This window comes from Raphanus sativus, chromosome 8 (assembly GCF_000801105.2).
Source record: "Raphanus sativus cultivar WK10039 chromosome 8, ASM80110v3, whole genome shotgun sequence".
In the NCBI taxonomy this organism is placed as follows: domain Eukaryota; kingdom Viridiplantae; phylum Streptophyta; class Magnoliopsida; order Brassicales; family Brassicaceae; genus Raphanus; species Raphanus sativus.
Genome location: NC_079518.1, coordinates 10,715,814 through 10,737,179, shown reverse-complemented (window position 1 = coordinate 10,737,179; position 21,366 = coordinate 10,715,814). Strand labels below are relative to the sequence as shown.

General features: G+C 34.3%; 5 protein-coding genes and 1 long non-coding RNA gene across 6 annotated transcripts; all 6 read left to right on the top strand.

The window, feature by feature from the left end:
* Positions 1–2,907: 2,907 nt before the first annotated feature.
* Positions 2,908–3,676, top strand: LOC108821017 (uncharacterized). The gene is made up of 2 exons (XM_018594063.2): positions 2,908–3,339; positions 3,412–3,676. The coding sequence occupies exons 1-2, from the start codon at positions 2,973–2,975 to the stop codon at positions 3,501–3,503; spliced, it is 459 nt and encodes a 152-aa protein (XP_018449565.2). The 5' UTR covers positions 2,908–2,972; the 3' UTR covers positions 3,504–3,676.
* A 1,206-nt stretch (positions 3,677–4,882) lies between these two features.
* On the top strand, positions 4,883–6,042 carry LOC108819944 (uncharacterized protein At4g02000-like). Its single transcript, XM_018592951.1, has 2 exons — positions 4,883–5,890; positions 6,034–6,042. The coding sequence occupies exons 1-2, from the start codon at positions 4,883–4,885 to the stop codon at positions 6,040–6,042; spliced, it is 1,017 nt and encodes a 338-aa protein (XP_018448453.1).
* Positions 6,043–7,372: 1,330 nt separating this feature from the next.
* Positions 7,373–9,308, top strand: LOC108821915 (cold-regulated protein 28). Its single transcript, XM_018594908.2, has 5 exons — positions 7,373–7,616; positions 8,147–8,308; positions 8,407–8,515; positions 8,878–8,993; positions 9,076–9,308. Exons 1-5 carry the CDS (start codon positions 7,473–7,475, stop codon positions 9,085–9,087), a joined length of 543 nt encoding a protein of 180 aa, XP_018450410.1. The 5' UTR covers positions 7,373–7,472; the 3' UTR covers positions 9,088–9,308.
* Positions 9,309–10,289: 981 nt separating this feature from the next.
* LOC108821913 (pollen-specific leucine-rich repeat extensin-like protein 4) lies at positions 10,290–12,737 on the top strand. Its single transcript, XM_018594906.2, has one exon. The coding sequence runs from the start codon at positions 10,316–10,318 to the stop codon at positions 12,398–12,400; it is 2,085 nt and encodes a 694-aa protein (XP_018450408.2). The 5' UTR covers positions 10,290–10,315; the 3' UTR covers positions 12,401–12,737.
* Positions 12,738–14,563: 1,826 nt separating this feature from the next.
* On the top strand, positions 14,564–18,447 carry LOC108837814 (pollen-specific leucine-rich repeat extensin-like protein 4). The gene is made up of 4 exons (XM_056992836.1): positions 14,564–14,572; positions 17,576–17,664; positions 17,712–18,054; positions 18,115–18,447. The coding sequence occupies exons 1-4, from the start codon at positions 14,564–14,566 to the stop codon at positions 18,445–18,447; spliced, it is 774 nt and encodes a 257-aa protein (XP_056848816.1).
* Positions 18,448–18,881: 434 nt separating this feature from the next.
* Positions 18,882–20,770, top strand: LOC130498513 (uncharacterized). Its single transcript, XR_008937404.1, has 3 exons — positions 18,882–19,353; positions 19,434–19,636; positions 20,221–20,770. It is a non-coding gene; the product is annotated as an uncharacterized LOC130498513 (long non-coding RNA).
* Positions 20,771–21,366: the final 596 nt, after the last annotated feature.

Here is a 21,366-nt window from a genome sequence, read left to right as displayed (position 1 = left end):
AAAGAATATGCAGTGATTGCCATAGCGCCAAGTGTGACCAAGCTGATATCTAGAGTCACGGAGATAGAGATTATTGTCAGGGATCAAACCGGTATTATTTAAGGATGAAATCTGCTCTTGTGGTGATATCAAAACCGTTGAGACTATTTTTTTGAGCAAACCGTTGAGACTATATTCAATCTAACCTGTCCGAATCAATATTGAACTTACAAATAGCGGTTTATCTGGTTTAGAGACTTTGGGTGGGAAAAAGATGTCCAACTTTGCTTACGAAGTTTGAAGTCTTAACAAAGAAAGCTTCTTTATTTTTCGGCCCATGACACAGCCTGTCTTAGTCATGTGGACAGCCTATGCTTAACTTTTTTTTTTGATCAACAGCCTATGCTTAACTTTAGCAGAAAGTCACTCGCAAAGGACAGGACACGGCGATATGTGCGAACAGTTTTTAATAATTTGTACTATTTCTTTTTTAACATGTGTCCGAGGTAATTATAACCATTAACACACGTCAAAGCTTATACTTTTCAAATGGTTTATGTTAGACTGTTAGTTGTAACTGAATTTCTTTTATAAATAAGACGATTTTATTTAGATTACAAATGGATATGACAAGTCTACAATCGTATCTGTTGAATTTATTATATAAACAGCAAATAAAAAAACTACATAGTTACAAAAAGAAAAAAAACAGCAAATCAAAAAATTAGTGCGAGAGATTGAGAAATCATATTATTATGGTTGTTTTTGGGTTAAATTATTGTGTGCTATAATTAAAATTGTACCAGCTGTGGACCGGATCCGGTTGACCCAACTGGCTCCTTGTCAGGATCACCTTTTTTCTGTTAATTTACTAGATTCCCTTACTTCTGCTGCCGTCAACGATGCTGTTACTAGACTTTTGATTATTTTATCATATCTGAAGCTTCCTCTTTGCTCCTAGACTATTTTTCTTTTCATGCAATGTAGTGAAATGGTGGCTTTCGACACGTTAAAACTAAAAGGTCGGTCATGAAACTAAGTAATTAAAAACACTTATCTTTGAAAAATATCTTTGGTGGTTTGCCAAAATACTACTGTTTATACTTATTTTGAGTTTAAAATTCATAATATATAGGATTATTTGCAAAATAATTTTTCTGGAAGGTTTTATCACGATAGAAATTTATAATGAATTAGAAGTTAAGTTGTTTTATTTCGGATGACTATACCAACCCATTAGTAGATAATAGTCAGTTGAAATTTTTAATGATTTAATGTAATTGAAAAGAAAAACCATTAACTTCGTTTCTGTTTTAATAATGATTTTTTCTATGTTTAGAGATCATGCTTCCTCTATTTCAAATTAGATGTTGTTGTAAAGTTAAATTTTTATTTTATTCTAAGTGTAGTTTTATGTTTTTAATGTATTTGTTTACTTTCCATAAAAAAATTATTTAGACATTTTTCATGTATATTAAGAAAATAATTAAAATATATTTATGTTTTTATTAATTTTATCTATTTAACCGATAATGTTTGAAATAATAATTTTATTTATAAGATCAATGTATTTTATAATTAATATTAATCTAAAAAATATTAAAATAGCATAGAAATTTTGTTGTTCAAAAAAAAATAGCATAGAAATTTTAAAACAGCACTACGCAACAAAAAAAATGCTAAAGCGATATTATTAAAAAAATAGAAGAATAGTATTTTTCAGTTTTATTCATATTCTTTTAATTTATTAATAAATACAGTCTGATAAAATAATAAATTTATTGATTTTCTTAAATTGTGTGAAAAATAAATTAAAACAGAAAATAAAATGAAACGATAGACTATTATTTAAGTAAATGTGTTGCTGCCTTTGTGCAATTTCTTCTAATTACAATAATTTATATTTCACTTTAACAAATAGTATACACTACTCGACAAAAAAAAGTATACACTACGTCTTTAATTTTTTTTTTAAATATTGATTTATTATTCTACTACTTGTTATAAAATTATTAAATCAACAATTTTGTTAACCGATGTATAATGTATTAGTCTGTCTGATGCTTCTACTTGTATTTGCTGAAAATCTTTTACAAGATATTGCGTCTTCTTTTTTCTAGAATAAAAGCTTTGAGTTTAAAAGAAAAACTAGAATTTGACATGTGTTTTTGTGCGGGTATTTGGTTTAATCTTTGTTAGACATAAATTCATAAAAGTTTTATATAAAAAAAATTCATGTATATTTTATGTTTTGTAATTTACATATTGAGTATAATATATTATTTTATAGTATATATGTTTGATAATAATTTTTTATTTGTATATAATATTGTTGATGCAATTGATATAATTGTACTATTCATATATTAATATGTTATTTTTATTAATTTATTTTAAAATAAATATCATACTATAAATTTTATTTTTTACATGATTTTCTATGAATTATCATATTTTATTTATGAAAATTGAGCTTTTGAAATCTTTATATTTGACTAAACCAAATAAAATAATACGATATTTAAGAATTGTTTTATATAATACATACTATATATTTTAGTTTGTATTTTTATTTTCATCACAAAAATAATATTCGATTTGGTCAATATATGAATATCAATTTGTTTAGACAAGCTTTAGATTCATGATTAATTAGTTAAAATTAATTTTAAATTTAGTTGCAGAATCGGTAAATAAAAAGAAACAAAAAATGTATTTAACTTATTATAAATGCAATGGCTAAATATGTAAATAAAAAGAAATATTTAATCTGTTATCCGTATTTCTAAATAATTTTCATTTAATCTGGTATCTAAATTTTCAAACATACCAAAAATATTTCATAATTTAGTAACATTTTTTTTTTGAACAACAATAAAAACATCATTATGTGTTTGTATATAAACAAGTGTTCCGCACGCGTTTTAGCGTATGGAATTAAATCACCGAAAGGAGGGATTTTAGCCCCCAATCAACAAACCCAGACGCTTCTAATGTCGAAACGCAACGCGCCGCCGCCAAGACCGCTAATAAAACAGCACTCGTGGTCGCCGGACGCCGATCGCGAAGAGGCGTGGCTTCGTAGGAAAGGCAAACGCCAATCAGATCGACTCGGTCGGAGCAAGAGCGTGACGGACGAAGATCTAGAAGAGCTCCGAGGCTGCATCGAGCTTGGTTTCGGATTCGAGCCTGATTCTCAAGATTTGGATCCGAGGCTCAACGAAACTCTCCCAGCTCTGGGGTTATACTGCGCGGTGAATAAACAGTATAGTAGTAGTAGGTTGTCACGGACTTCGTCTCTTTCGTCGATCGCGTCGGAAGGTGACGTAAGCAATTCGAGCACGACAGTTGTTGATCAAGGTATTGTGATGAAATGTTCTTTTTGTTTGTTAAGAGATATGTGATCTGAAACTCCTTTTTTTTGTTTCGTAGGTGATGATCCGGAGACGATGAAGATAAGGTTGAAGCAGTGGGCTCAGGTGGTTGCTTGTTCTGTGCGGCAATTCTCCGGCGAACCAAATTGATGTAATAAAAATGATTGTTGTCTTAGAAGAATTATTGTTTGTTTGTTTGTTCTGATATGGTTGTACAGAGGAATGACATTTTTGTGAAATAGCTGTGATTCTTAGAAATTCAAATTTCATAAATTTAATACTATGGTTTAACCGAACTTATAATGAATTTAATTTCTTCTATCGATGCGATTTACAGTAATTGTTATATGCTTGTTCCAGCTCTTAGGAATACAAATCAAAGATAATTGTGTAATCGTGAAATTGAGTAACCATCATGAGGGGTTTAGGATTCTAGTCATTGTTGGTTATTAAAAATCTATTCCGGATGGGTTGGCTCATTGAATTGAGGTCATGGACTTCGGATAAATTTAAGAACAGTCGAGAACGAGTCACATAGAAGTCAAGCCCGTCTTAATGTGAAGATGCATACTATTCACACACCGTCTCTACAAGTGTTTCATTGCTCATTAGCCTCATTTGATCGAAAGATCACCTTTATAATTGTTCCATTTGTTGTCAACAGAAAATCTAGATCAAAAATATATTTTACTAGTTTTATTTGTAACGAAATTTTCACCATTTTCCCAAATCTAGACAATAATTACAAAATATTATGTATCGTAGTTTAGTTCCTACATCATCTCTAACCATCGCAAATGGTTTTGTTAATAAACTTTTAATACGAATTGGATGGTATTTTATCTTGAAATATCCAAAACCAGATGTTTATGTGGACACGGTTGGTTTTGCTCTTTAGCGAAGTTCACAAAAACTTACATAATTCCAAATATCTATGCATGAAATGATGAACATATTACATTCACGGTTCGTTTTGCTCTTAGTGTAATGTTGTATCGACAGCTGTAATAGTAGATAAGTATGCATGCATTAGAATCCTAAATGATCTACATATAATGCAGAGTTGTAAACGGACAATATTAGAAAACTATTACTATTATGGCTGAGATATTTTTCTTGGTTTCTCAAAAATATAGATCTCTTGTAGACTAAACTATATGGCAAGATATTCTTTTTGGTTTGCCAAGATAAAAAGGCAGATATTTTTCTTGGTAAGGAAAGACGTGTCACTAACCAACACGTGATAAGTTAACTAGTCCTAGTGGAGCGAGAAAATGCTCTCAAGTGCTCAGTGGGCTTAAAGTGGTTTCAAAGTTGCTCGTACAAAACATTAAATTCTGAGTGGGCAAAAGGATTTAAACACGCTTCCTATAAGAAAATATCTGTCCTTTTTTCAATATTCTATTCTACTTTGCTTCTTGGGCGCAGATCTAGAGGTGTTCTTTATCCTTTGTTCTTGAACATTCAAAGTTGGGTAGTTGAGAGATTTATCGAAAAGCCAGAGATAACATTTAAGTGAAGAGTTGAAGATGTCTGCTGCTATGGACAGAGCCTTAATGGCTCTCTCACTAGATGAAGATGAAGTTCCATTCAAGATGCCTGATCTTCCAGGAATCAGTTCGGCGGAGGAGAACGCTCTCAGTCTCATGGGGAGAACTTTAAACCCAGAACTTCAAAAAATGCCGGGTTTGATTCGTACTATGCCTAGGAAGTGGGGAAAAGAAGGCAAAGTCAGGGGTAGAGCTTTATCCCAAGAGAGATTTCAGTTCATTTTCACAAATGAACATGATTTGCTTGATGTTCTGGAAAAGGGAGTCCAAACCTACATGGACTGGACTATCGTTTTGGAAAGGTGGGTGGAGAATCCGCCGGAGGATTACCTGCAGTACATTCCACTATGGGTCAGGATCAGCAAGATCCCGGAGAACTACTACACGACATTGGCTCTGACAGCGCTCGGTGATATCATAGGGAGAGTGAAAGTGGTCGCCTTCGACCCTTCGCAACCGGTGACACAAAACTACATCAGAGTTCAGGTTCTCTTCAACGTAGCTCATCCGTTGAGAATGGCGAAAGTCATAGACATGGGTGGAGGGAAATCTCACACAATCCACTTTGACTATGAACAAGTTCAGAAAAGATGCTTTACTTGTCGAAGACTTAACCATGAGCAGAAGCTGTGCCCTTTGGAGGTCAGGAAGAGACAGGAGGAGGCGCAGATTAGGAGAGCACGGGTTATGGCAGAGAAGATCAGAACAGAGCCGGTTCTCACTCAGGATGATCCTTTAAAGGGAGTGTTAGAGGAGTCTCAGGTAGGAGTAAACCCACTCACAGGAAGGCCTAAAATAGCGAAGCTGGTTCTTGAAGAGATGAGGAAGTATCTCATTTCAGATTCTGGAGAAGATATAGCTCTGAAAATCGATAAAATCAGGAAGTCAGTTCGGGAAGCAGAGGCGGATCCAGTTACACAGAGGACTGTCCTGGGATTGGAACCGATGCCTATCTTCACAAAAGACCTCAACAAAGGAAAAGGGCTGGTCTTTTCTTATGAAGAAAAGGAGACGGAGCGCAGCAATCTGTCACAGATATTTTTACGCAACCACTGCACACGTCAGCAATTATCTCATTGTATAACGCAAAATATCCATGAGCCAAACTTGTGTTTTCTTTTTTGAAAAAGGCTTATTAGCCAAACATGTGTTAAAGAGGAAAAAAAAAATCCATTAGCCAAACTAATGGCTAGTATTAATTAGTTTTTTCGTAATTATCCAATCAACTTATAAATATTGCATTAGAATAACGCACTCAAAAAAACAAACAGGACCGTCTCAAACTTTATACCGGTCCTGTTCAAAAAAGAAAATAGAATCCCTTTTAATAATCTGAAATAATTTTGATATTTTTATAAAATATTATTATAATATAAAATAAATACATCAGTTTAATTGTTTTATATCTAAAGAACATTATTTTCTAGTTTTAACGTAAAATCATTGATCAAACCACTGAACTTAATTATTTGGTATTTTTCTATACAAAATCATCAATTAAATCATTAAATTTGATCATCCCTCTAACTTTTTTAGTTTCTTTTACATTTAGTATATCCAAAATCAAAAATAATAATCTATAAATATAATAGAGTAACAAAATATGGATAGCAAGCTATATACTCTTAATTGGACAAATCACTCTTTTTTTCTTGTCAACAGAAATTGTAGGTTAGTTTTCTTTTATTTTTGTTTGCTATTTTTAATTTAAAAAATAGTGAAGAAAATATATTTTTCTCCGTATTTATAATCACTAACTGATAATTGTTTTCTAAACATAATCAATTAGAATATTAACTTTTTATACTACCATTGAATATTCAAACACACATCAACAATTATTTCTTACTTTCAAAAATATATAATTGATATAAATACTAATTACTTCCTAATTTATTGAATTTTTAGTTGGTTATATAAACAAAATAAAAAATTGTAATTTACATTTATTGGTTATAAATATGAAAACTTAACTAAAAAATAATTATTCTGATTTTGATAAAAATATGATTTTAAATTTATAACTATTACTAAAATAAAAAACAATTATGGACCCTCTAAAATTTTGGACCATGTTCAACTGCTTCACTTGTCCGTGCTAAAAGATGGCCCTCAAAACAAATAAGATGTTCCTAAGATAGGTTCGTGGCATAGATTATGTTATGATCTAATCCTAAAGTTTATCCAAAATCTAATGAGATCTAATTTAATTTTAAAAAATCCATAAAAGTTAAAAATAAAAAATGATATAACTCAAACTCTGACGTATGTAATTAGGACGAAAGCATCAATTAAGTTGACAAAACAGACAACCCCGAACCTCCTCGGTAGCTCCAGAGAAAAAATATCTGGGTGATATTTGTAGGAGATATTTATGCGAAGGTGATGACGTGGCAATACTGAAACACGTGTAAAAGCGAAGCCATGTAGACCTTTTCTTCTCCTCTTTATTCATCTCTTTCTCCTTTCCTTCCCCCACCTCCTTCCTCATTGCTCTTGCTCTCTCTTCCGAAAGGCGAACAACGTTTTTCTTCTTTTTTTTGTGACGCAGCGAAGAGGATCATCGATAATGGAGAATGAGTATGGTGTGAATATTGTTGCTCTCGAGATGGATCATCGCGATGAATCTCAGTGCGAGTCGACTCTCTCTAACTCGCCCGAGTCCGTTCTTACGGTCCAGAGCTCTCGTGGAGATGCCGAATCTAAGAAGCTGGTATAACAAATCTTCCAATTGTTTTTTTTTGCTATAATTCTCTCGAACTTTTTAAATGGTAGAATCTAGATTCGCAATGAAAGAAGAAGTATTGATTTGGAAGTTAGCTTTTGTTTTATATATGGTAGGAAACTTCAGATCTGATGCTTACCATTAGGTCAAACTCATGCATTCAAAAATTTTGATTGATTTTGTTTTGTTATCGCCAAATTCAAACGGTTCAATTTTTTTTTTTTTCCATAAATGCGATTGCTTGAGTACTCCATGTTTATCAGCACAAGATTCGGACTCTGATGCATTGTGATGCTTGATGTTGAGATCTATAACTAATAGCTACAAAAAAGTCGTATCCTTTGTATGTTCTTCTGAGTAATTAGAGTCTGTGTTTAGTGTATGAGTCACCACCTGATTGTTGATTGTGTTGGCAATGGGTTTGTTTCTTGACAAAAGTTTTCATTTTTTTGCATTTTTTTTTTTAAATCATACGGGATGATTCTGAATCAATCAATATGTAAAATTTGTTTGTGCAGGATGAATGTGGTGGCTGGACGAATGAGAAACACAACTCGTATCTTGAATATTTAGAGAGCTCTTTCGTTAAGCAGTTGTATTCCTTACTTGGAGGAGATGAGACTGGGAGACTCTCTAGAGCTCCTCATGTGCTGTCCAACTCTCACAAATCGACTGATCAGGTTTTTTTTTGGTCTTTCTTACTGTTTCTTCCGTAGCTCCTTTTCGTTGTGTAATCCTCTAGTGAAACTTACGACATTCTCTTTTTTTTTTTTTGCAGTTTACGGTTCTACAAAATGGTTGCCGGCAGAAGGTTAACTTGGGCAAGAAACGACCTGGAGCATCCATGAGAGCTTTGGGACATGAGTATCAAGCTCAAAGCACTGCAGGTAACATTTTACTTACTCCTAGTTTAGTCGAACTCTTGTTGGGAATTATATGTTGACATTCTGAATTATATATCTTAGATCTAGGATGATGATACTGTTCGATTAGATTTGAGTTGACTATGCTTTGGCTTTTAGAAGGCTTTGCTGCGGAAACATAGAGTTGATATTATGATTCTGGAGGATCAAAGAAATGATTGTTTGCTGCAATGGACATGTATGAGATCTGGTCTGATATCTATTCACCCACTGACCCAAAACATTAATCTGTTTTGCCTTACAACTTGTGTGCTTGTTGTCTACCTGATAAATACTCTTAAATTTCAGTCCAAAGTCTAAAATTTTTTTGTGTCTTGCAACTCCAGAGGCATCGGGGCAGAATTTCAGAGAGGAAGTAGGAGAGAAGGGGTGTAGTAACTCAAGGGTGTCCAGGAAACGGAGAAGAGAAGCTAACTTTGATGATAGTTCATTGAATGATCAGGTAAAAATATAGGAAAATAAGAAACACATACTAAAACAACTTCACCTGTGTTATGCTGAAGAGGCTTGCTGCATATTCTCAGGTTGTGCCGTAAGGATGGTGAAGACAATACAAACCGATAGGAAGTGAAGTGTAGATGAATTACTATGAATAGAGACTAAAAATAGTGGAGAATGAATGTTGATGGCTTTGTTTGTTGTATTATAGAACAAGGCTAAAGAGAGCCTTATTAAGGAATCGAATGGGGGATGAAATTAGGGTTGTTTGTTAAATTTTGTCTTTGTTATATGATTAGTATGATCGTCATTTCTTTCACATATCTTTTCAATCTTCAATTCTTATTTTTTCCTTATAAATCTACCGTCTTTTTGTCTTCATTTTCTAGAACAATATCTGTTGTGAATTTTTTATAAATTCTTTCGGTAGTAATTGTTTTTTTTCTTTTTTCTCTAAGCAGCAAAACAGACTCTTTTCGGTAGTAATTGTTATAAACATATCACCTAGTGACAGTGGCCTGCTAAAAGTAACGCTTTTTCATACGGGAAATAATATACACAACTAATGCGATTCTGAATGACGTTTTATGCAAATAGTGAGTGTATATTCATGAGTAAGAAAATCTAATTTTAACTCTCTAATGAGCGTCCGTGCTCTCTATGAGCATCCATGCATTAAGTGGCCCAGAGGCTCTTATGAATATTGATATTCGAGGGAAGACAATGAAGATGGAGCTGGTCGATGAACTTGTAGTAAAGGAAATGAGAAAGATGAGACGTTTCTTCAACATTCACCTTAAAATGAATCTATGAATATATGGAGTTTTAGGGAAATGAAGTCTTTTGAGGATCTCAAGAAACAAAGGGTTTGCCATTTTTAGTTTCCTGATTCCTGCATCTTCAGAGTTTTCACAGCACCATAGCATATAATAATTGTGACCCTTAGGGAACATGACTTGCATCACACGTAAAGTAGTGGGACGATAGAAACAGAGTTTGCGTTGCTGCGCCAGCTTCGGTAGTGAAATCAATCACCACACTTTTTCAAGACTGTCCTAGAATAGTGACCGGTTTTGATACAAAGACATTCTAGAGAGATTCTGCTTAGCTCTATCACTCGTGTTTCCTTTCTTTAACCACAATTTTCTATTATTGCTAATATATCCTACGGTTTAAGCAAAACCCTTCTATAAAAAGACTCTGCCCTAAATATAGAATGTTAAGGAAGACCGTTGGTGACTTCAACGTTAAGCTTATTAATAACACATCATTATATCCTCCTAGGACCCTCTCACGCCCTTCTATTAGCAGCCTTGGGCGTTTTCCATGGTCTCTGTTTTAGCCATGGCTAAAACTCCCTCCTTTGGCTGCTGCTTCCTCCTATTCTTCTTCTTCTTTTTGTCTTCTTCCTTTGTCGCATACGCCATATCCCCAACAGAAGCTGCCTTCCTTGTCCGGCGACAGCTATTAACATTACCAGAAAACGGCGAACTCCCTAATGACGTCGAATACGAGGTTGACCTCAAGGCTACATTTGCCAACTCGAGGCTTAAAAAAGCTTACATTGCTCTCCAAGCCTGGAAAAGAGCTATATATTCGGACCCCTTTAATACCACAGGAAACTGGCATGGTCCTCACGTGTGTAACTACACGGGTGTGATATGTGCACCGGCTCTTGATGATCCTAATGTCACGGTTGTAGCTGGTGTTGACCTCAACGGTGCGGATATCGCAGGACATCTGCCTGCTGAGCTTGGTTTGATGACGGATGTTGCTATGTTCCATTTGAACTCGAACCGGTTTTGCGGTATCATCCCTAATAGTTTTTCGAAGCTGAAGCTGATGCATGAGTTTGATGTTAGTAACAACTGTTTCGTTGGACCTTTCCCGTGCGTTATCCTCACTTGGCCTGATGTTAAATACTTCGACGTTAGGTTTAATGATTTTGAAGGTCAAGTCCCTCCTGAGCTTTTCAAGAAAGAACTTGACGCTATTTTCTTGAACAACAATAGATTCACTTCGACTATTCCTGAAACTCTAGGAGATTCTACAGCCTCGGTTGTGACATTCGCTAACAATAAATTCACGGGATGTATTCCTAAGAGTATCGGAAACATGAAGAGTCTCAACGAGATTGTGTTCATGGACAATGGTTTGGGTGGTTGTTTCCCGTCTGAGATAGGAATGTTATCGAACGTGACGGTTTTCGACGCGAGCAAGAACTCGTTTATCGGTCGGTTACCGACTAGTTTTTCCGGGTTAACGGGTGTGGAGGAGTTGGATATCTCCGGAAATAAACTTACTGGATTATTAGCGGATAGTATTTGCAACTTGCCTAATTTGGTGAACTTTACTTACTCGTACAACTACTTCAATGGACAAAGTGGTTCGTGTGTTCCGGGTGGTGGTAGGAAGGAGACTGTTTTGGACGACACACGTAATTGCTTACCTGATAGACCTGAACAACGGTCGGCACAGGAATGTGCTGTGGTGATTAATCGTCCGGTTGACTGTAGTAAGGATAAGTGTGCTGGTGGTGGATCCTCAACTCCACCGAGACCGGTTCAAAAGCCATCACCAGTTCTAACTCTGCCTGTTCCTGAACCCTCGCCAGTTCCGACCCGGCCGGTTCACAAACCACAGCCGGATGATCCTTACAATCAGTCTCCAGTGAAGAACCGTCGCAGTCCTCCTCCACCAGCTCCGGTAAACTCTCCTTCACTTCCTCTTCCGTCACCTCCTCTACCACCACCGGTTCACTCTCCCCCACCTCCTGTTAACTCTCCTCCACCGCCGGTCCACTCTCCACCACCACCAGTTTATTCGCCACCACCACCGCCTGTCTACTCTCCTCCACCACCCGTCTTTTCACCACCACCTCCAGTCTACTCTCCTCCACCACCACCAGTTCACTCGCCACCACCTCCCCCGGTTAACTCACCACCACCACCACCAGTTCTCTCTCCACCGCCACCTGCGCCTGTTCACTCACCGCCGCCACCTGTCAACTCGCCACCACCACCAGCTCCGGTGGAGAACAAACAGACACCGGCTGCACAGGCACCAGCTCCAAGTGAGTTCATCACACCAACACCAGCTCCGGTGGAGAAGAAACAGACACCAGCTGCACAAGCACCAGCTCCTAGTGATGAGTTCACCACACCATCACCATCTCCGGTTGCACAAGCACCAGCTCCAAGTGATGAGTTCATTACACCAACACCAGCTCCGGTGGAGAAGAAAGAGACGCCGGCTCCAAGTAATGAGTTCACCACACCATCACCATCTCCGGTGGAAAAGAAAGAGACGCCGGCTGCACAAGCACCAGCTCCAAGTGATGAGTTCATCATACCACCCTTTCTCGGCCACCAATATGCATCGCCTCCACCTCCAATGTTCCCAGGCTACTAATATCAATGGAAGAGAGAAGAACCGACTATATATAAAAGGAAACTGTATTCGTCTTGGACTAGTATTGTAAAATGAAAGAAGAGAAAATTCGAGGAAGAAGGAGAAAAGAAGAAGACAATGGAAGGCTAACTAATGTATGAGAAGCGAAAACAGCTTGTTACCAGAGGTGTGATAAATTTGTACAATTACAACTTCTGATGATCGTTGAAGATTTTATGCTTCTAAATCAAAAAGACTTGTTTTCGTTAACTTAGATAGGTTTCAAACATTACAAGATTATGAAGACTTGTGTCTCTTGTTCTTGCGACTCTTATACAAATAACTCTTTTTGTTAGCATAGCTCTCACTATCCTTGACACATAAACGGATGATACTTGTAACGTATTAATAGTTACTAAATCAGTTGTCGACTAACAGAAACAATATTTCTTCTATCATAAAGACTGAAATTAGATAGTAACCAAAAAAAAAAACAATACGGACTTCGCACTTGCTTTATAAAACAATATTGTTTCTTCAAAGTTACTCATTAGATAGTTACTAAATCAGTTGTCGACTAAAAAACAATATTGGTTGTTCAAAATTACTAATTAACATGATTGCGACACATAACAGTTATACATTTTAGATTGTGACATGTATTTGTAAATATTGTTTATTTTCTAAAATCATAAAGAAAAGATAATTTTTAGAAAAATTAATAGCAATTATCAGTAATAGTAATTATCCTTTTTATTTATTTTTCTAAATTAAGTTAATAATTAACATGATTGCGACACGTGACAGTTATATATTTTAGATTTTGACATGTGTTTGCAAATATTCTTTATTTTTCTAAAATCATAAAGAAAAAGATAATTGTTAAAAAAACCAATAGTAATTATCTTTTTAATTTATTTTCTAAAATTATAAAGAAAAGATAATTGTTAAAAACAAATTGATAGTAATGTATGATTTAAAATTTTAATTGTAAAATATTATGTAATATTAATTTATTTTTCAAAGATACTAAAACACTGTAAAATAATATCTCATAGTTGTTTTCCTTTTTAAAAAACAAAACCCTAAACAAAAGAGATTTGTATCATATTTTTAAGTCATAACCAAAAGAGAATTGTAAAATTTTTTATCTTATAAAAATTTTAATAGAGAATTTGATGATGAACATAATACTAAAAATTATTTAATTAACAAAAGAAGTGTAAAAGTATAAAAACATATTTAATAAAACATTAAATTATTACATAAACATGTATAATGTTGTCATTGACTCGATTGACATTATTTGACTTTCAATTTTTTTCATTTAATTTCTTATTTTATGTTGGTTCAATTTAAACCTTTAAATATAGTGTTTATCCTAATCCAAGTAGAAAGTTGATAACAATTCATGTACCATGATTATAAAATATAAATTTTAACTTAAACTCATGTACGAGAATATTTTTTTAATTATAAAATAAATCTCACATAACATATACAAATAAATTATAAAATGATAATAAAATAATTATTATTTAATATTTTTATTAAATTAAAACATCAAATCAAACCCGGGCTCATATCTAGTATATTATGTATTTTAGTTCATACCAGTTAAATGTGTTGTTCAAATTTATTTTTGTAACTTAATTATTTATATAGGTAAATTTTAAACTATATGATAATATTTTAGATATTGTTTTCTTAATAATTAGATTAGATTAGATATACTTCTTTTAGCATCTTGCTTCTTTATGCGGGGACAACACAATGAAACTTGATCTTGTTTCTCAAAATTTTAAAAGCATTTTACATATATAAAGGCTTCAAAATTATGAATTGTTTTATAAAAGTTTACTAGAAAATATTTATGGCATCCTAAATTTTAAATTGAGCTATGCAGTTCATAAAACATTTGCCTAATACATACTTATATGTTGATACATACAATCACTGAGATTGTTTAAAAAAAATACATAGATAATTTAGAAAAAATTATAACCAAGATTGGAACATAATTAAAGTTAATATAGGTTGATCAAACTGAAAATGTTATTACCAATATGTCAACGACAACAAGCATATTCAATCATACATTACTATAATAATTTATTTGTTTTCTCTTGATATTATTCAGTATTAATCATGATGGGGGAGGTCTAACAGGATATGTCAGTATCGATGGGGGAGGTAAGATAGTATCGATGGTGCATGATTTTTATAATCGCAACAACATTGCGCACCAACAGCAAGATTTCCAGTTACACATATCCCTCTGATAAAACCTTTCAGAACTCTCTCTTTACATATCACATTGCACTTGTGATCAGGACACGCATGCGGTACATCATTAAGACATATCCTACCCGCATTTGTTTGTCCTGTAATAATCCAAATAAAAACTTTAATCACATTGAAAAATGAAAAATTGCCATCATAAAATCAGGTCTCATGTTTAAATTTTATAAATATAACGAGTCACCTAAAATGAAGAGCAAGAGAATGGCCGCCATCATCGTGAGAGATGTTTTACAAATGTATGAAGATCTCTGGGTTTTCATTTTCCTTATACAACAATTTTGTGTTGTTGTTGAATTCTTCTTCTGTATGTATGTAAATATTTTGCTTGTTTGTTTGTATATTTGATTTTAGTGGTGAGCATGGTTCTTCTTATATAGGATGAATTATATTTGGTATAGTGGCAAATAGCAATGTAATTACACATAAAATGTGTGGGGGACATACTTTATTTTGATATATCTATAATATTTATATAGAATAGTTATATATATATATATATTTATATATATTTCCTACCAATTAAATGTGTTTATAAATTTATTTATGCATGTAACTTAAGTATTAAAAATAAATGAATATTAATTTCATATTAAGTATATGATATTAGATATGTTTGAGTTTTATACTGTAAATTTTATCCTTGTAATTTGTTATAATTAAATTAAATTCACACCATCAAAATAGTTTTCTATATAAATAAAACTATACACTGTTCTCTTCTCATGCTTCCACATCATCAATATTTTTAGAATTATTAACTAATCTGTTTCATTATTTAAACCAAATCTGTAACACCGTATCTAATAATCTATAAATCATTTTTAAACAATAACTAATATTCTATTCAACCAAAATTTTATTAACTTTCCTGTAAAAATAATAATATAGAAATCTTATAACATAAAGAAAAAAGGGGATTCTCTTCTTCTTTTACCAACACAATAAATAGAGGAAGGAGGCTTTGACACCTGTCCAGATAGAGAAACGTAGTGCATCAGTTAAGTCCCTCACAACGCACCGTTTCATTAAACTGGAATCATGTTGAGATGTGTTTGCGTGTGTGCGAGTTTGGGGTATTATTTTTGGCCCAAATAAGAAAAGAGAATTTGCACCACACACACAAGACCATGAAATTAGCTATATACCATATTTTTGTCGTTACATGAAAATCTAGTATCGTGCAATGACCATTCTGCCCCTATACCATACTCAACTTAGTTATGGTCGTTTCCCACATTTTCCTTTTTTAATAATACTTTTTTTTAATTATAAACCCAAATGTACATGCAACACAGTGTTGGGTCAGACAACTTGCAATATTATATTTTTTTTCTTAAAGATTCTCATTCTATTGTTTTCGAAATAACTGATGTGTTCCTCTCCTTTTGCTATTTATTATTTAGGCCGAAAATGATATCCCAAACTATCTTATCATCATGATTAATACTGAATCATAATATAAATATGTACTAGATTTTGATCCGCGCTTTAAATGCACGGATTTATTTTCTTTTATTTTTTTTAAATTGACCAATATTTAGTAAATGTCATATTTTCATATATTTGTTTTTTTATAAAAGATTTAAGCATTTTTATCTTTCTTTATCTTATTTCATTTTAAATGAGTATAGGCCTGAGCACAATATCTGAATCAGAAGAACCAACTCGAAACAACCCGAAAATCAGGGTCCCGAACCCGATCAGACCGGGGTAAATATCCGAATGAGTTCTAAATTGCTATATCCGAAGAACCGGTCCCGAACCCTACCCGAACCAAGAACTGAATGAGTATCCGAAGATATCCGAAATGTGAATATATATCTAAAAATATATGTTATAATTATATTTATAATTATTTTAATATTTTAAATTAGTATTATAAGTTAACTATAGTAGTTATTTTCGGTACTTTTGAGTATTTTGGATAAAATATGATAGTTTGGATAAAAGTTTACCAAAAAAACTGTATAGAATGGATATTTTTGGTTACTTTTGAGTAATTTGGATACAAAAATTTGAACTGAATCAGATACTTTGGTTACTTTGAGTACAAATAACCGAACATGTTTTAGATACTTTGGTTATTTGGTTATTTTTCAGGTTCTTATGCATGAGAACCGAACTCACCCGGACCCGGAAAGACCCGACTCAAACTCGACACAAAATTTTATAATACCCGAATGGGGTTTAATTTCAAAACCCGAAAAACCCGATACCCGAAAGAACCGATCCGTACCTGAATGGGTACTCCAGGTCTAATGAGTATTTATGTTTAGAAAATTAAACGTTATTTTTAATGAATTAAGTTGGTATAACTCTCATAAATTAATTTTATTATGTGGTTAATTTTTTAAATAAAACAAAATTATATACTTTAAATAAAGATTTATACTTTTCAGTAAAAAAATTCAATTTTTTTTTATGAATGCTTAAATTATATTAAAAAGGAAAAACATAATAATTAAGTGATTAATTTTTGTTCACAACACAAAATATTAAGAATGATTGAAAATAAATTATTTGAATTTGAAAAAAAAATAAGAATTGAATCTGATTTCTTAATCAGCTCAAATGACCTAAGAGAGATTTGATGTAGGCTGTGGGCTGGATAAAAAAAATGACCAAATATAGATGTGTTATTAATATTACTTGATTGCCCTTAATGAAATATGCAATGTTATTAAAGAAAAGAGTATTTTAGTAAAAAAGACAATAAGATCATGCTTTAATAGTATAGATTATGCAAAAATTTTATGAACTACATAGCTCAATTTAAAATTTAGGAAGCCATAAATATTTTCTTGTAAACTTTTATAAAAAATCATAATTTTTCGAAATGCTTTTAAATATTTGGTGAACTTTACTTACTCTTACAACTACTTCAATGGACAGGGTGGTTCGTATGTTCCGGGTGGTGGTGGTCGGAAGGAGATTGTTTTGGACGACACACGTAATTGCTTACCTGATAGACCTGAACAACGGTCGGCACAAGAATGTGCGGTAGTCATTAACGTCCGGTTGACTGTAGTAAGGACAAGTGTGCTGGTGGTGGATCCTCAACTCCATCAAGACCATCACCAGTTCCAACTCTGCCTGTTCCGGAACCATCGCCAGTTCAAAAACCACAACCACCGGAAGAATCACCGCAAAGGGATGATCCTTACGATCAGTCTCCAGTGAAGAACCGTCGCAGTCCTCCTCCACCAGCTTCGGTAAACTCTCCTTCACTTCCTCTTCCGTCACCTCCTCTACCACCACCGGTTAACTCTCCTCCACCGCCGGTCCACTCTCCACCACCACCGCCTGTCTACTCTCCTCCACCACCCGTCTTTTCACCACCACCTCCAGTCTACTCTCCACCACCACCACCGGTTCACTCGCCACCACCTCCTCCGGTTAACTCACCACCACCACCAGTTCTCTCTCCATAGCCACTAGCGCCTGTTCACTCACCGCCTCCACCTGTCAACTCGCCACCACCACCAGCTCCGGTGGAGATAAAACAGACACCGGCTGCACAAGCACCAGCTCCAAGTGAGTTCATCACACCAACACCAGCTCCGGTGGAGAAGAAACAGACACCAGCTGCACATGCACCAGCTCCTAGTGATGAGTTCACCACACCATCACCATCTCCATCTCCGGTGGAAAAGAAAGAGACGCCGGCTGCACAAGCACCAGCTCCAAGTGATGAGTTCATCATACCACCCTTTCTCGGCCACCAATATGCATCGCCTCCACCTCCAATGTTCCCAGGCTACTAATATCAATGGAAGAGAGAAGAACCGACTACATATAAAAGGAAACTGTATTCGTCTTGGACTAGTATTGTAAAATGAAAGAAGAGAAAATTCGAGGAAGAAGGAGAAAAGAAGAAGACAATGGAAGGCTAACTAATGTATGAGAAGCGAAAACAACTTGCTACCAGAGGTGTGATAAATTTGTACAATTACAACTTCTGATGATCGTTGAAGATTTTATGCTTCTAATCAAAAGACTTGTTTTCGTTAACTTAGATAGGTTTCAAACATTACAAGATTATGAAGACTTGTGTCTCTTGTTCTTGCGACTCTTATACAAATACAACTTGTAACGACCCGGTTTTCACTAAACCGGTATTGAAGTTGGTTTGGTTATTTAATTGGACTAAACCAAAATAATTACAAAACCAAAGCGATATATATAAACCCGTATGCATCTCCTTCTTCACGTTAACCTAGCCGTCATCTTCCTTATGCGGCAACTCTGGAGGCTTCTCATCATCAGCCACCTCTGCTCACAATCATGGTGTCTTCCACCACCGGAGAAGCCATTGTTGTTATGATTCGTTGTTGTGATTTGTGCCATTGATAACGTGACCAAGACGAGATGAGAAAGTGAAACCGGATCCGTCACGTTCCGTCACGACCAGCCACAGATTTGCACCGCCATGATCAGCAAGTCACCTTGAGAGCTGTTGTGGTCACTTTCCATGGAGTCACATATTGCTGTCGTTGGTAAATCACAATGGAGCTAAGAGGTTTATACATGGAGAAGAGACGTACGTATCGGAGCTGCCGCGTCATGATACGTACGGTGCCGTTTTACACCGTCATCAATGGTGAGCCATCGGAGATGGAGCTCATGTCACAGGGGTCCAAGATCCAGTGTCGCAAGTCAACAACATGAAGGTTAATGTTTTCTCCTTTGTATCTTGAGATACAAGCAACGTTTATAGCATTCTCTTAAAAGTGGCTTTGCATGGGTGTAGTTTATTTTTCTTTCAACCTAGACTTGGAGTTCTCATCCATCATTTTAAAAGAGAAGACGTTAAGAAGAGTAATGGATCACGTTTCATTCAAGACCATTAATAACATGAAGTAATATTTTCAAGTCGTGAACCCAAAGCCGAGCTTTATTGGACGAGGTGTATCCGCTCCCGAACATTTGTTGATTCATTTTCGGATTTCCAAGGTGAGGGTATATTCCTGAATTCTTTACAAGCTGTTTAGGATTTCGAATAACTATAATTTAGTTTTAATATGTTTCGTCTGTGTGAAATTGAGTATGTCCTACTTGTTTAAACTTAGGTTCTTTGCTTAAAATGGAACTAGGGGGCTAGATAGTTCAACAATGCTTGTTTTTTGTAATTGATTATTAATTATTTAAATAGTATATTGAGATGATTTGGATGTTAGCTGACCACGGAGACGTAATTCTGTGTGGTAGCCGGAGACCAGTAGATTTGATGATTTGATGATGCGATGTGGAGATGCTGCGGCACAGCTTAGTCGACCTGTTGTGCCAAGGCTTCGAGTGCGTGTGTTACCGAGCACTTTGTCGGCGGAGTTTTTGGCCCTTTATTGGGCAGCGGGTGTGTATTCTGCTAGGACCATTGTTTGATTTATGGGTACTTTAGGTGTCGTGCTTTTCGCATGTTAGGATTGAATTATATTTATTCGGAGTGCTATGTCCGGAACTATGGTCTTCGGGATTAGCATTCCATACCTCACTGAGTGATTCTGCTTTTGTTCACCCCTCTTTCTTCCCCATTTCAGGTGAGACAGACGAGTATATGATATTTGGACGGATTGGTGCTATTGGGCTTTTTATTTGGATTTTATTTGGGTTTAGAATGAGTGGAATCGTGTATATGGGCTATTGTGTTATGAGTTATTGTTGCTCGCCCATTTTTCTCCACTATCGTGATAAGAGGTGACGGGTGCTACATAACTCTTTTTGTTAGCATAGCTCTCACTATCCTTGACACATAAACGGATGATACTTATAACGTATTAATAGTTACTAAATCAGTTGTCGACTAACAGAAACAATATTTCTTCTATCATAAAGACTGAAATTAGATAGTAACCAAAAAAAAAAAAACAATACGGACTTTGCACTTGCTTGTCCGTATATCATGTTGTTGATAATACAACAATTTTTGTTGTTGTTATTGAATTCTTCTTCTCTATGTATGCAAATATTATGCTTGTTTGCACTTGCTTGTCCTGTAATACCAAAATAAAAATTTTAATCACATTGAAAATTTTCCATCATAAAATCAATCTTTCGAATTTTACAAAGCTAATGACTCACCTAAAATGAAAAGCATGAGAATCACGAAAGACTTTTCACAGACGTATGAAGACCTCTGGGTCTTCATTTTCCTTGTACAACAATTTTTGTTGTTGTTATTGAATTCTTCTTCTCTATGTATGCAAATATATGTGATTTTAGTGTTGTGCATGGTTCTTATATATCTGGGGTGAATTATAGATGGTATAATGGTTTTAAGATAACTGTGTAATTAACTAATTACCCATAGAATGTGTAGGGACATACTTAATTTTGATATATATATATATATGTATGTATTTTAGTTCATACCAGTTAAATGTGTTGTTCAAATTTATTTATGTAACTTAATTATTTATATAGGTAAATTTTAAACTATATGAATATTTTAGATATTGTTTTCTTAATAATTAGATTAGATTAGATATACTTCTTTTAGCATCTTGCTTCTTTATGCAGGGACAACACAATGAAACTTGATCTTGTTTCTCAAAATTTTAAGAGCATTTTACATATATAAAGGCTTCGAAATTATGAATTTTTTTATAAAAGTTTACTAGAAAATATTTATGGCTTCCTAAATTTTAAATTGAGCTATGCAGTTCATAAAACATTTGCCTAATACA